This window comes from Pseudorca crassidens, chromosome 3, assembly GCF_039906515.1.
Source record: "Pseudorca crassidens isolate mPseCra1 chromosome 3, mPseCra1.hap1, whole genome shotgun sequence".
NCBI classification, from domain to species: domain Eukaryota; kingdom Metazoa; phylum Chordata; class Mammalia; order Artiodactyla; family Delphinidae; genus Pseudorca; species Pseudorca crassidens.
In genome coordinates, this window is record NC_090298.1 from 156,028,334 (window position 1) to 156,040,673 (window position 12,340).

Consider the following 12,340-nt stretch of genomic DNA (forward strand, 5'->3'; position numbering starts at 1 on the left):
AAGAAGGAAATGTCCCTGATGCCACTTGTTCTTATCCCAAAATTCCTATAAAATCTGACTCTGATTCTATAATATTACTACATTTGGGTCAATATAAATATATAATTCTTCAAATTTTGTACCAGCTAAATTACTAAATTATGTCCCCCCCCAAAAAAATTTTGAACACCCCAAAAATCATGTTGTTCCCATAGCTTCAGTGCTCCTGGACACACACGACAAGATGTGTGCCTGGAGGCGTATGTGCCTCTGTTTGAGCGTGACCCGGAGATGGGCAATCTCTGTTTAGGGGAGGGTAAGCCTACAACAGGGACGAAGAGTGTCCCTTCACCACTGCATCCTAAGGAAGAGAAGATTACATCTAAAGGAAAGACAGGTGATTATTAACGGGACAGCAGTACTGGACAGGACCTCCCAGGGACCCAAAGAATAATAGAAAGAAAACAGAGACCAGTCTGACTTATAGCTTCTTGTGTGGTTCCATTGACCTCGCGATACCTATCATCATTATGGGAATTGACAAGACAGCACTCCAGCCAAACTCACAGAAGTGACTGCTCATAAATATATATACATACACACACACACACACACATACATATATACACACATATATTTCATAAGTTCATCTGCATAACATCCATCTTCCATCCCATTAATAATTTACATCCCATAATATGCAGTGGAGCCCTTTATTAGAAGGAAGAAAATGAATTTCAGTGTTCACGGGTGGCGGTGCATTGGCCTTGCCTTCGGTATGTCTATGTATGTAGCGTTCCCAACTAGCTTTTGCAAACCTTCTGGTTTGAACCAGTGTGCTTTGGAAGTGTTAGCAGTCAGGATATTGCTCAGAGTCAAAGGTGTTCTCATTAAATCCAATCTCAATACCGGCCAGATTGCTGAGATTACAGCAAGCAACCAATGGTGGGCCATCCCCAAAGGCATTACCCAATAGGGCAGAAGTCAAAGGGGAGAAGAGTAAGGACAAGTTGAGCGATAATCCTTTATTCCTTGGAGCAATTTTGCTGTAATATTCAAGGATCCTTTTCTTTAAGTGCCCTCTCAAAAAGGAAAAAAAAAGCACTAGAGAAAGCCTCCCTCCTTCACCATACAAGATTCCTTTTCCAATGTAGAGTATCTGCCATTCCAATTTCTTTAAGTAGCTTCATATTTGGACATTTAACAGGTGTTCCCAAGGCTGCTCTGAAGAAAAAAATTCTTCCCTGAATCAACAGATAAATGTTTTTCTGAAATGGCAGTGAGAAACAGATCTGGGGGGACTGTCTCTATTTTCCATGGTAAAAATAAAAAATAAAAAAATAAGAGCAGATGATAAGCTGCTCTAAAATAAGTTGATGGAATGAAAAAGTGCTTAGAAACCTGTTACATCATTTTTCCATTAAAAGAATTATTATTATTAAAATGCTACAGATGGGGCTTCCCTGGTGGCGCCGTGGTTGAGAGTCCGCCTGCCGATGCAGGGGACACGGGCTCGTGCCCCGGTCCAGAAAGATTCCACATGCCGCGGAGCAGCTGGGCCCGTGAGCCATGGCCGCTGAGCCTGCGCGTCCGGAGCCTGTGCTCCGCAACGGGAGAGGTCACAACAGTGAGAGGCCCGCGTACCGCAAAAAAAAAAACAAAAAACAAAAAAAACGGAGCCTGTGCTCCACAATGGGAGAGGCCACAGCAGTGAGAGGCCCGCGTACCGCAAAAAAAAAAAAAAAAAAAAGCTACAGATGCACTGCCCACAAAATGCTCAGAAGTGGTCCCCGTTTGGGTGATACTGCCCACGGTTAACCAGTGGCTGCTGCACTGGGCTCCCTAGAGCATGGGCACTTCCACAGAACTCTGTGGGTCTTTAGAGTTACAAGACTGCTCCCTAACTGTAATCCCTGATTATTTTATAGACTCTGATCAGACCTTCCCTTGGTTGGCCTTCCGAAAGTCTTCCAGATGGATGTGCATCTATTTCAGGAAACTGGGGGATTCCTTTGAAAGGATCTTTTTGACAAGGAAAATGGGGTCTTAGGAGGGCTTGCTTGGGGTTCTCTAAAGGGCCGCCAAAGAAAGGAGAAAGGCATCAAACCCTTATCCTCCTCAAGGACTTTTACGAACTCAGAGGAGAAAAGTGAAATTCGTCACGTCTCTTTCTCCGTGGAAGAGTGGTCTTGTCATGCCCAGGGCAGCTCAGATTCCAACAAAAACAGAATCAGTAACATGCCCAGAGAGGCTCAGCATCAGTGGAGAAAAATAGCAAAAGAGAGCCTGCTTCTCCAGGCCTGGCTGGGCTCAGAGGCAACCAGCTGCAAGCCAGCTGGACTTAGTTTAAAAGACCACATGTGGAATATTGGTTTGGTCCCAGATCCCACATTTAAAGAGGAACATTTCCAAACACAGCCTTAGTCAGAAGAGCCCTCACCTCTAAGACAGATCTTGAAACTGTGTCACACAGAATAATTGAGGGCACTTGGAAAGTTGAATTTGACTTGGCAAGTCCAAAAGGCTTCAGAAGACACCCGATGAATACTTTAAAGTATTATTTTAGGGCTTCCCTGTGTGGCGCAGTGATTAAGAATCGGTCTGCCAGTGCAGGAGACACTGGTTCGAGCCCTGCTCCGGGAAGATCCCACATGCCTGGAAGCAACTGAGCCCATGTGCCACAGCTACTGAGCCTGCGCTCTAGAGCCCATGAGCCACAGCTACTGAAGCCCAGGCGCCTAGAGCCCGTGCTCTGTAACAAGAGAAGCCACCGCAATGAGAAGCCCGCGCACCGCATCGAAGAATAGCCCCCACTTGCAAGTAGGGAAAAGCCCGCGTACTGCAACGAAGACGCAACACGGCCAAAAATAAAATAAATGAATTCATTAAAATATATATATATTTTTTTTTAATGGTAGAAGATGGAGTAAATCAGATTGCCTGGGAGAGCAGAATTAGTTCAATATTTGGCTAATCAGAAGGAAGAATTTCGTAAAATGAAGGCTCTTGGAAACGGATGTATTGCCTTGGGGAGTAGCGAGTCCTTCTGCAAGGGCTGTAAAAGCTGATGCTGCCGTTCCACTGGAGAGGAAAGAGGGGAATGATTTCCAGGAGGTAGGATATTCAAGCAGTGAAAACTGGGTTTGGTGTCAAGTTGGACCCAGACTCGGGGTTCAGCTCTGTTTCTGTAAGGCCTTGGGAAATTTCTCTTGAACCCTCAAGTTCCTCATTATAAAATGGGTATAACATCTCCTCCAGTGAGTTATTATGCAATTAAATCAAGTATTAATTCACCCTAGTGCTTGGCACGGTAGAAATGCTAAATTCACAATTGCTGCCCCTGTTATTACCTGAGCTTGATAAATTGGATAGGAAGAGAAAGTACATCATTTTCTCAGATTTCTTTAGCCCTCTGATCCTGTGATCACTGTGGGGCCCATCCTATCAAAGTTCCGGGTGCCATCTTCCTAATTCCCTGCTTCCTATTTCAGCACCACTGCAGATCTTCCTAGGCAATGGTCTATATTCTCACCTTTCCCACTGCTGCTCTCCACCCATAACCAGAAGCAGTCTTTCCTATACTCCATTCTTTTGTGACCCTGCTTTCTACAGTGATAACTGGGTATTCTAGGAAGTGATGTATATTAAGAACACTATGTTAATATGACTATATAATCACCTTCTCCTTTAAATTTTTTCTCCTGCTAGGAAGCAAGGGCTGAGCACAGCAACCAGTCGATAGCCGACGGTCAATCAAAAGTCTACATGGTCATAAGGAGGGATCTTTACTAGTGAGATTCTGTAGATCATGCTTAGCTTTTCTAGAGATGATGAGAGTGGTCATCTGGGGCAAGGTAGAATACAGAGCGGTCCTGTGACAGGCTGACTGGAGGATATTAGGTGCAGGGGGACCTTTTCCATTCACTCATTCATGTTCTGGAGAACTTTAACATTCACTCTGACCCCTGTCTTTCTCCAACCTCAGAAAAGAGCAGAGCTACACGCAGAAGTGCTGGAAGGATGTGCAAGTGGGGGACTTCATCCAAATGCAATGCAATGAGATCATCCCAGCCGACATACTCCTCCTCTTTTCCTCGGACCCCAGTGGGATCTGTCATCTGGAAACCTCCAACTTGGATGGAGAGACAAACCTCAAGCAGAGACGTGTTGTAAAGGGCTTCACACAGCAGGTAGGGCTCTTTCTAAGATCTTCAACTGGAATGGCAAAGGGAAGATGCCAGCCAGCTCTACTGGGAAACTGGATTTAATCTGGTGTGTAGAGGAGAAGGTAGTAGATGCCTCCTTTTCCCAGGCACTTAGGTACAATTAATCTTCCCACCAACTCTCTGAGATGGATATCATCCCCTTCTCACAGATGGGGAAACTGAGGCTTGGGAAAGGTAAATAACTTGCTGAAGGCCTCAGAGTCCTTAAATGGGGACCCCCTCCATTCAACTGAAGAAACCGTGCTCTCTGCTCTAAACCGAGGAGTCTAGTATCTGCTCAATTACTCTTGAGACCAACCCACTTTTCTGTGCGTATCCAATCCTGGCTCATCCTGCCCAGCTCAGCTTCAGCAATTTCTCCCTCCATGAATTTTTGCTAGTACTCCTTTGACTGCAGCATAAAAGCAGCAAGGTACCATTAACTATTTTACCATTCGTGTAGGTCTTACCTTCTCAACAGTACTGAAACCTCTTTAAGGCCAGGGAGTGATCATCAACATTTTAATTTAATCCCCACTTTATGTGTGTGATACCTTGGATATCATGGAGGAATCATGATTGTTTGGTGGTTAAGAGCCCAGGCTCTACATCTGGCAGAGCTGAACTCAAAAGTCCAACCCCACCATTTATTCGCTGTCTCACCTAAGGCAAGTTATTACCCTCTCACACCTTCATTCCCTCATCTGGAAAATGGGCACAGAAATAGTACCCTCTCCATAGGGTGTTTCTGAAGGCTGAGTTGTTACTGAGCCAAACTTGCTTCTGCGTGCCCCCGTGCAGTAAAGCCAGTCTACTGACACTGGGTCGTAGTAAAGGAAACGCAGCATTTATTGTAAGCCTGCATACAAATAGTCTGGGACAGCTCGTGCTCAAAAAGACAGAACTCCCCGATGGGTTTCAGGAAAACATTTTTAAAGGCCAGCTAAGGGAGGGGGGTCACAGGGTATGTGATCTCCTCGTGCACAATTCTCTGATTGGTTGATGGTGAGGGAACAGGGTGGTGTCACAGGGTTTATCAATCCACAGGCTCCAGTAGGTCTTGGGGCTATGTGCTCATGGTCATCAAGTAGTTAACGTCTTCCATTTGATGGGGGTTTTCATGTCTGTAAAACAACTCAGGAAATGTGCATCAGATACTATTATCTAGGGACTTCACAAAGGAACTAAAGCAGGGAATATGGGGGAGAGGTCAGCCCCCAAAAGGCCCCATAAGGTCCTGCTTGATTATAAAATAATATGTACATGAATTACTTAGCATGAAGCTAGGCACATAGTTAGAGACCAGTAAATAGTTGGCAGTAAATATCAATGGCGTGCATAGGGAATATGTGTTGACTGATCGAAACTGGGTGTGATATTCCAGTTTTCAATTAAAATTCCCCTTGAAAGGGTTGATTTCCCATCTGGTACCTTGCTCTATGCATGGAAAAGAATAAAATTCTATCACTCCTCTTCATCCTGACAGCCTGTGGCTGGGGAGAAAACGGATGAATCAGGGGATTTAGAAGAAGGAAGGCAAGTGGTTCATTCCTCAGAGATGCTCATGAGCTAACGTTTCGTTATCTAGACAGAAACTTCTCAAGAGAAGGCCACTCATCATACCTCACTTTGCCTCTCTCAAAGCCCCGGATGAACAGTTCTCATAAAATCGCTTTTCTATGATTGAACTCTGTTCTCTCATCCTTACAATGGGAATAGTAATAATAGCTCTCCCAAAGTTTTACTGTGTGATTCAGGTGAGATAAGGAAAGTAAAGAACAAAATAGAGGGTTTGCTGCATTGTAGATACACAATAAATGGTCTATTGCTGCTACCTCAGCTACAGTTCCTACAATGGGAATGGAAACTACCATGACCACCACACCGGCATCTTGCTTTGTGGTTGTGATAGTGGCTCAGTCCTCCCATTGGTGCCCAGGCTCTATTGAGTCAATCACTGCCCTGGGGCTTGGCGTCTGAGTTTTCTCTCCTTTGCTTGTCCTTGTCACACTCACCCAATCATCCCAGTGTTTACAAAAATGTAGGGTGGGATCTGGGTAAGCTCACAAAGCCATTCTAGACACAAAATAACAATCTATTTCTTGGCTCAGGGCCCTGTGGGCTGCCCTCTAGAGCAAAGGTTTTCAAGCTTTTTTAACCATAACTCACAATAAGAAATACATATCGCACAACACACCTATCCACATGCACATGTGGGTATGTGTGTGAGTGTATAAAACTGCCGCCTCAGTCATACTACGTGCAAAGGACTCTGAAACTTTCTATTCTATTCTATCGGGTTTTGGGTTTTGTTGTTGTTTTAATTTATTTATTTATTTATTTATTTTTGGCTGTGTTGGGTCTTCATTGCTGTGCACAGGCTTTCTCTAGCTGCAGTGAGTGGGGGCTTCTCTTGTTGTGGAGCACAGGCTCTAGGCACTTGAGCTTCAATAGTTGTGGTGCACGGACTCAGTTGTGGCTTGTGGGCTCAGTAGTTGTGGCGTGTGGGCTCAGTTGTTGTGGCATGCAGTCTCAGTAGTTGTGGCGCGCAGGCTCAGTAGTTGTGGTGCGTGGGCTCTAGAGTGCAGGCTCAGTAGTTGTGGCACACGGGCTTAGCTGCTCCGCGGCATGTGGGATCTTCCCGGACCAGGGCTCGAACCCATGTCCCCTGCATTGGCAGGCAGATTCTTAACCACTGCGCCACCAGGGAAGCCCTGGTTTTTGTTGTTGTTGTTGTTTTTAAGTTCTGGGAGCAGAAAACGTGTGTGTGCTTGTAAATCTACCCTTCAGCCAGCCCACCACAACTCTGAGTCTTTTATTCTCTTTCTCGGGCAGTTATTTCGGCGCTGTTGAGGTTCACCCAGTCCCTTCTCTTTTTTGCCATTGGCAGCGGCTCCCAAGCTGTTTCTTGTATATTAATTAGTCTGATAGTTTGGGATTTGACTAGAATGAAGAGCTGGATGAAAGGGTCATTCACGCTCCACTGCTATAAACCAGCCAATTCAAGTTAATCACATCTCTCAAACTCTAACCCTGAATTCTCATAGGGTACTTGGTGTAATGATTTGCCAAAAAAAATAAATAAATAAATTCACTTGTAAAGGGAACAAGATTTATTTGATTTTGAAAGTTTCCAGAATTCTCTATTCTATTTCAATTCTTGATTCTCCCCCTCACTTTGCTTAAATGTGCTTTTCCACTTCTATAAGAACAGGGATAAATAGTACTAATAATAATGCACTTTTGTAAAGCCCTTATAAGGTAAGTGAGGCACAGAAACGTGAAGCAACTTGCCCAAGGTCACTAAGCTGGGAAGTATTGGAACCACGATTCAAAGCCAAGTTTGTCCAGTCTCAGCTCTTAAGGTTTGCAGTAGCTCACCTCCCTGGTCCTTTGACTCTCACCCAGACTTTACCCAGAATTGCTTACTTGAAAACACACATTTATCGTTTTCAATATTCTTTCCACATGTAAGTAACAAGCAGCAGGAAGAATAAAAGCAGGCCTAGCCAGCTCCCTGGGGAGGAGGAATTTTAGCTGCTCTGTGCGATCTTGCTTCTCCCTTATGTCTTCAGTGCAAAAATATTTCTGAATATGGATAGAATTCTCTTCTGTCTAACTCTATATATAATATTTCTCAAATGTGTTGAACAAGGATGTTGATGAGAGTTGCAAGAAAAATACATGTTGCACTGTCAAATAAGATCAGAAGGCAATAGGTTACAAGTTTTCCAATAGTGTGTATTGCAGAACTTCTCAGATACTTTAATAAAGGGGGAGGGGGGGAAGGTACTAGTATATAATATTTCTAATTATTTAACCACAGAAACCTTTGATTCCAAGGACCATATCCCAGGAGAGGTGGGATCACAATTTAGAAATTTGTCTTAAATGCATTGAAGGTGTTTTGGATGTATCATAACCATCACAGGGAGAAACTTTTTCATATATACATGCATCCTTCCCCATTATTATCACCAAATTATGATTCATGGGGACTGAGTAGTAGTCTGGGCATGCATATTTTTTAAATGTTCTCCCAGATGATCTTAATATGAACCTACCACTAGCTCATCAAAAACCTGTATAATAAAGGGAAGCTGTTACTTCCAAAAAACACTCATCATAATAATGGGAATAAAACCACCATCTACAGGAGTCTTACATGTTTTGCCCATGTTGTCCTTTGTCCTCATGACCATCCTGTGAGGAGGACATCACTACTCCATTAGACAGATGAAAACCCTAAGGTACAAAAAAGGCAAAATTCACCACTTGTCTCAGAGAAGATTTTGAACACCTGCAAATGTGGTTTGTAAATTTAATATCTTAAATAATTAGTATTAATGACTTTTTTAGCTTGTTATTCCTATTGGCTATGAGACTTTTATTTTGCCAAAAGGGGGTTTTTACTAACCTCAGAGATCTCTAGAAACTCCCAACCCCACACCATATACCCACAGCTATTTTCACTGCTGTGTTCTGTTCATTGAAAGTCAATAAGACAAACTTTGTCCCAGCTCCCCTAGATCAGCACTTCTCAAGGTGGAGTCTGCCAAATCCTTATCTTAAGAGATAGTTCTTTAAAAACTAAAAAAGGTGTGTGGTCAAATCTGATTAGGAGGCCGAAGTCCTGTGGACCCCTCTAGGAGGTTCCAATGTCCATGAATATTTTAAGGTCTCAGAGAAGACCTAGAGGAAGGAGGCCAGTTAAACTTTCTTTAACCCTGAGCTTTCCAAACTTATTTAACCTCAGAACCATTTGGGGCACAATAATTTTTCACCTTAATATGGCAACTTGAACACATTAATCTACATTGTGTGGAACACACGTGATCACAACAGGTGAGGAATGACCGAGAGGCTGACTATCCTCATGGCTTAGACAGCTCATCCTTGCCTTTCCTGTCTAGGTTCAGGGAAAATTATAAACATGAGAGAGCTTCTCAAAAGGATACTTCCCCTGTGACACAGCACATCATTCTCAAGGTTGCCAAAGAGTTAGTTTCAAAATCCATTTCCCAGAATGCAACTTAGACCAAGTCAGGTTTCAGGGTTGTTGTTTTTTTTTTCAGTCGGAACTTTTATCATGATGGGCCATCTTTGCATTCACAACATTATTGACCTGTTCTTGAAATATTTATTCCTACATCCCATTGCTGGTTTAGGACAGAAAGGGAAGGAATACAAAATTAGGATTATGCCGAGGTCTGCAAAGCAGGCAAGAAAACTTCATTAGAGAATTAAATTTTACACTTCTGGGGCTTCCCTGGTGGCACAGTGGTTGAGAGTCCGCCTGCCGATGCAGGGGATGCGGGTTCATGCCCCGGTCCGGGAGGATCCCACGTGCCACAGAGCGGTTGGGCCCGTGAGCCATGGCCGCTGGGCCTGCGCGTCCGGAGCCTGTGCTCCGCAACGGGAGAGGCCACAACAGTGAGAGGCCCGTGTACCGCCAAAAAAAAAAAAAAATTGTACAGTTTTCTCTTTGGGGACATTTTTGACACCTGAAATGTCTTCTTTTTTAAATTTTTTTTAATTTAATTTATAATATTATGTTAATTTATGCTGTACAGTAAAATGAGTCAGTTATACACATATGTACATTCTTTTTTTATATTCTTTTCCATTATGGTTTATCAAAGAATATTGAATATAATTCCCTGTGCTATACAGTAGGACCTTGTTGTTTATCGATTCTATATATAATAGTTGCGTCTGCTAATCCCAAACTCCCAATCCATCCTTCTTCCACCACCCCCCGCTTAGTAAAATCTCTTCTTTAAAGGGGTTCCAAGATGGGCACTAGAGATTTAACACCTGAAAATAAGTATGTGTCATTTATTTTGGTAGATGGAACATTTACCAAAGCCAAAGAATCAGAAATGAATTCTTCCAATTAGTATTTCAGAGCAATTATCCTAGTTATCTTTTATCCAAACCATTGAAGCCCAAATCCTACTGAAGTGTGTGTCAGATCATTTCCCAGTAACAAGGAACTTGGGACACCAAGTTGACATGGACTAGCCTCTTCAGCATCACCTGAAAGTTTGTCAGAAATGCAAAATTTCAGGCCCTGCCCCAAATTAAACCAGACTCTGCAGTTTAAGAGATCCCCAGGTGATTCATGTGCAATTGAAGTTGGAAAGCACGGGCCTAGAGCATCTTTGATTAATGTAATAATTGTGCCTATCTGTTTTATTGCACACGTTAAAGATTCTTAATTGACTCTGCCTTTTAACTAGCTTGAATTCCACTGATGGTTAGTGCTTTTAAGCCATTTGCTCAACTAAAAAGAGCCATTGTAACCTGGATCCTCCACAGTGAATGTGTGTGCTGATTTAACGTATTTAGACAGGAGAGCACTTTACCTACGGAGCTGAGGTGGGGTGGGGAATTATCTATCACCATCCCAGTTCAGTGATGATGCATCTTGAATGAAACAAAAAGTCTCTGCCTGTCCATTCAACTTGTCTGCCCTGAGAACCAGAGAAGAATCCTCTTTCCTGCTGGATTTTATAATGGGACTGCATCTACGTAACAATACACAATAATAATAATAATAAACAGTATCAATAGGTAACTTGGTTGAGCACATACTATGTGCCATAAACAGCTCTTCTAAGTGTTTCATACCTATTATTTCTTTCTACTCCTTCTAAAAAACCCTATGAGACAGGCACTTTGATTATCCGCATTTGACAAATGAAGCAAGAACAGTTCACTAACTCTGCAAGCAAAGGACTGAGCTCAGCTTTAAACCCAAGAAGAGTTCTTTTATTTTAACTTTTCATTATGGGAATTTTCAAGTATATACAAAAGTGAGAATAATATGATAAATTTTTTTATGTGCTCATCACCAAATTTCAACGATCAGCTCATAACCAATCTTGTTTTATCTAGATCCCCACCCTCTTCTCTCTGTTAATTATTTTGAAGCATGTCTTTTCAATACCCAGCATTTTATCTGTAAATATTTCAATATCTATCTGTCAAGAATAGGATTTTTAAAAATATACCGTTCTATCTTTGTCACGCCTAAAATAGTGGCAGTAATTTCTTGATCTCAACTTCCAAGTCAGTGTTCAATACTTCCAGTTTGTTTGAATAAGGATCAAAATAAGGCCAAATACTAAGATTACTTTCTTAAATCTCTTTTACTCTGTAGGTTCCCTAATCAGCTTTTTTTTTCCCCCTTGCATATTTAGTTTTTGCTGCTGAATAAAACAAGTTGTTTGTCCCATAAAATTTCCCATAGTCTGGATTCTGCTGATTGTGTTGTTTCCTTGTGGTTCCATTTTGTTTTCCTACCCACTATATTTCTATAAATTGGTGGTTGGATCTAGTGCCTAAATTAGACTCAGGTTAGACTTGTGTTTGTGTGCATGTTTATGTTAACATTACACCATAGGAAATAAAGTGTGTTACCATCTTGAGGTACAAAATGTCTGGTGGTCTTTTTTCAGTGTAAGCAGTCATTGATGATCATTGTTTAGATCCATTAATTCAATTGGGATTTGCAAAATGGCGATACTCTAACTCATGTATAAAGAGGAATTTCCCCTCATCAAGTATTTGGTTACTGTGCACTACCCTCTATAAAGGCAGGATGTTTGTTCCTTTCCTTTTATTTACCAGTTTTAAAACAATGATTTGATTCCCTAACATCCTCCAAAGTGAGTTTTTCTTTCTTAGTATCAATATGAACTCCTGGATTAAAACATGTTTGATGTATGTCAAATCATTGCAGTTATTATCTTTATTGAGTATCCCATCTTTAGCCAGTGGGAACTTCTTCAAATTGGCTTCCAAGTTCTTTTGCCATGACCTCAGTAGTCTTTGACAAATCTAGTCCCTTTCGATAGAAAAATGGCGTTTAGAAGTCATAGTAAGTACATGCTAGAGGTACTTTTTGCTATTGGGTTAATCATTGTTTCTAGGGCATTTAAGTGAACAGAACTAGGACTTTTTTTTTAAGATTAAATACATCAAGAATTATGCTGATACTTCAAATTAAGGGCTAGAGGGTTTTACTCAACCTCATCAATGTTAAGTATGTAAATCCTTCTCCCACATCAGGCAAAGTCCTTAACCACTGTACTACACAGCTCCCTTTTGCTATTTGACACTCGATATTGGACACTCACCGTTAGAAGTAG

The 12,340-nt window shown here is 42.1% G+C and overlaps 1 protein-coding gene across 1 annotated transcript in view; it reads left to right on the top strand.

Moving 5' to 3' along the window:
• Positions 1–12,340, top strand: part of ATP10B (ATPase phospholipid transporting 10B (putative)) — a 369,516-nt gene that overhangs the window by 257,720 nt on the left and 99,456 nt on the right. Inside the window, exon 6 of the mRNA XM_067732943.1 lies at positions 3,965–4,169. Coding sequence (XP_067589044.1) covers positions 3,965–4,169 — 205 coding nt within the window. The remainder of the gene's footprint in view (positions 1–3,964; positions 4,170–12,340) is intronic.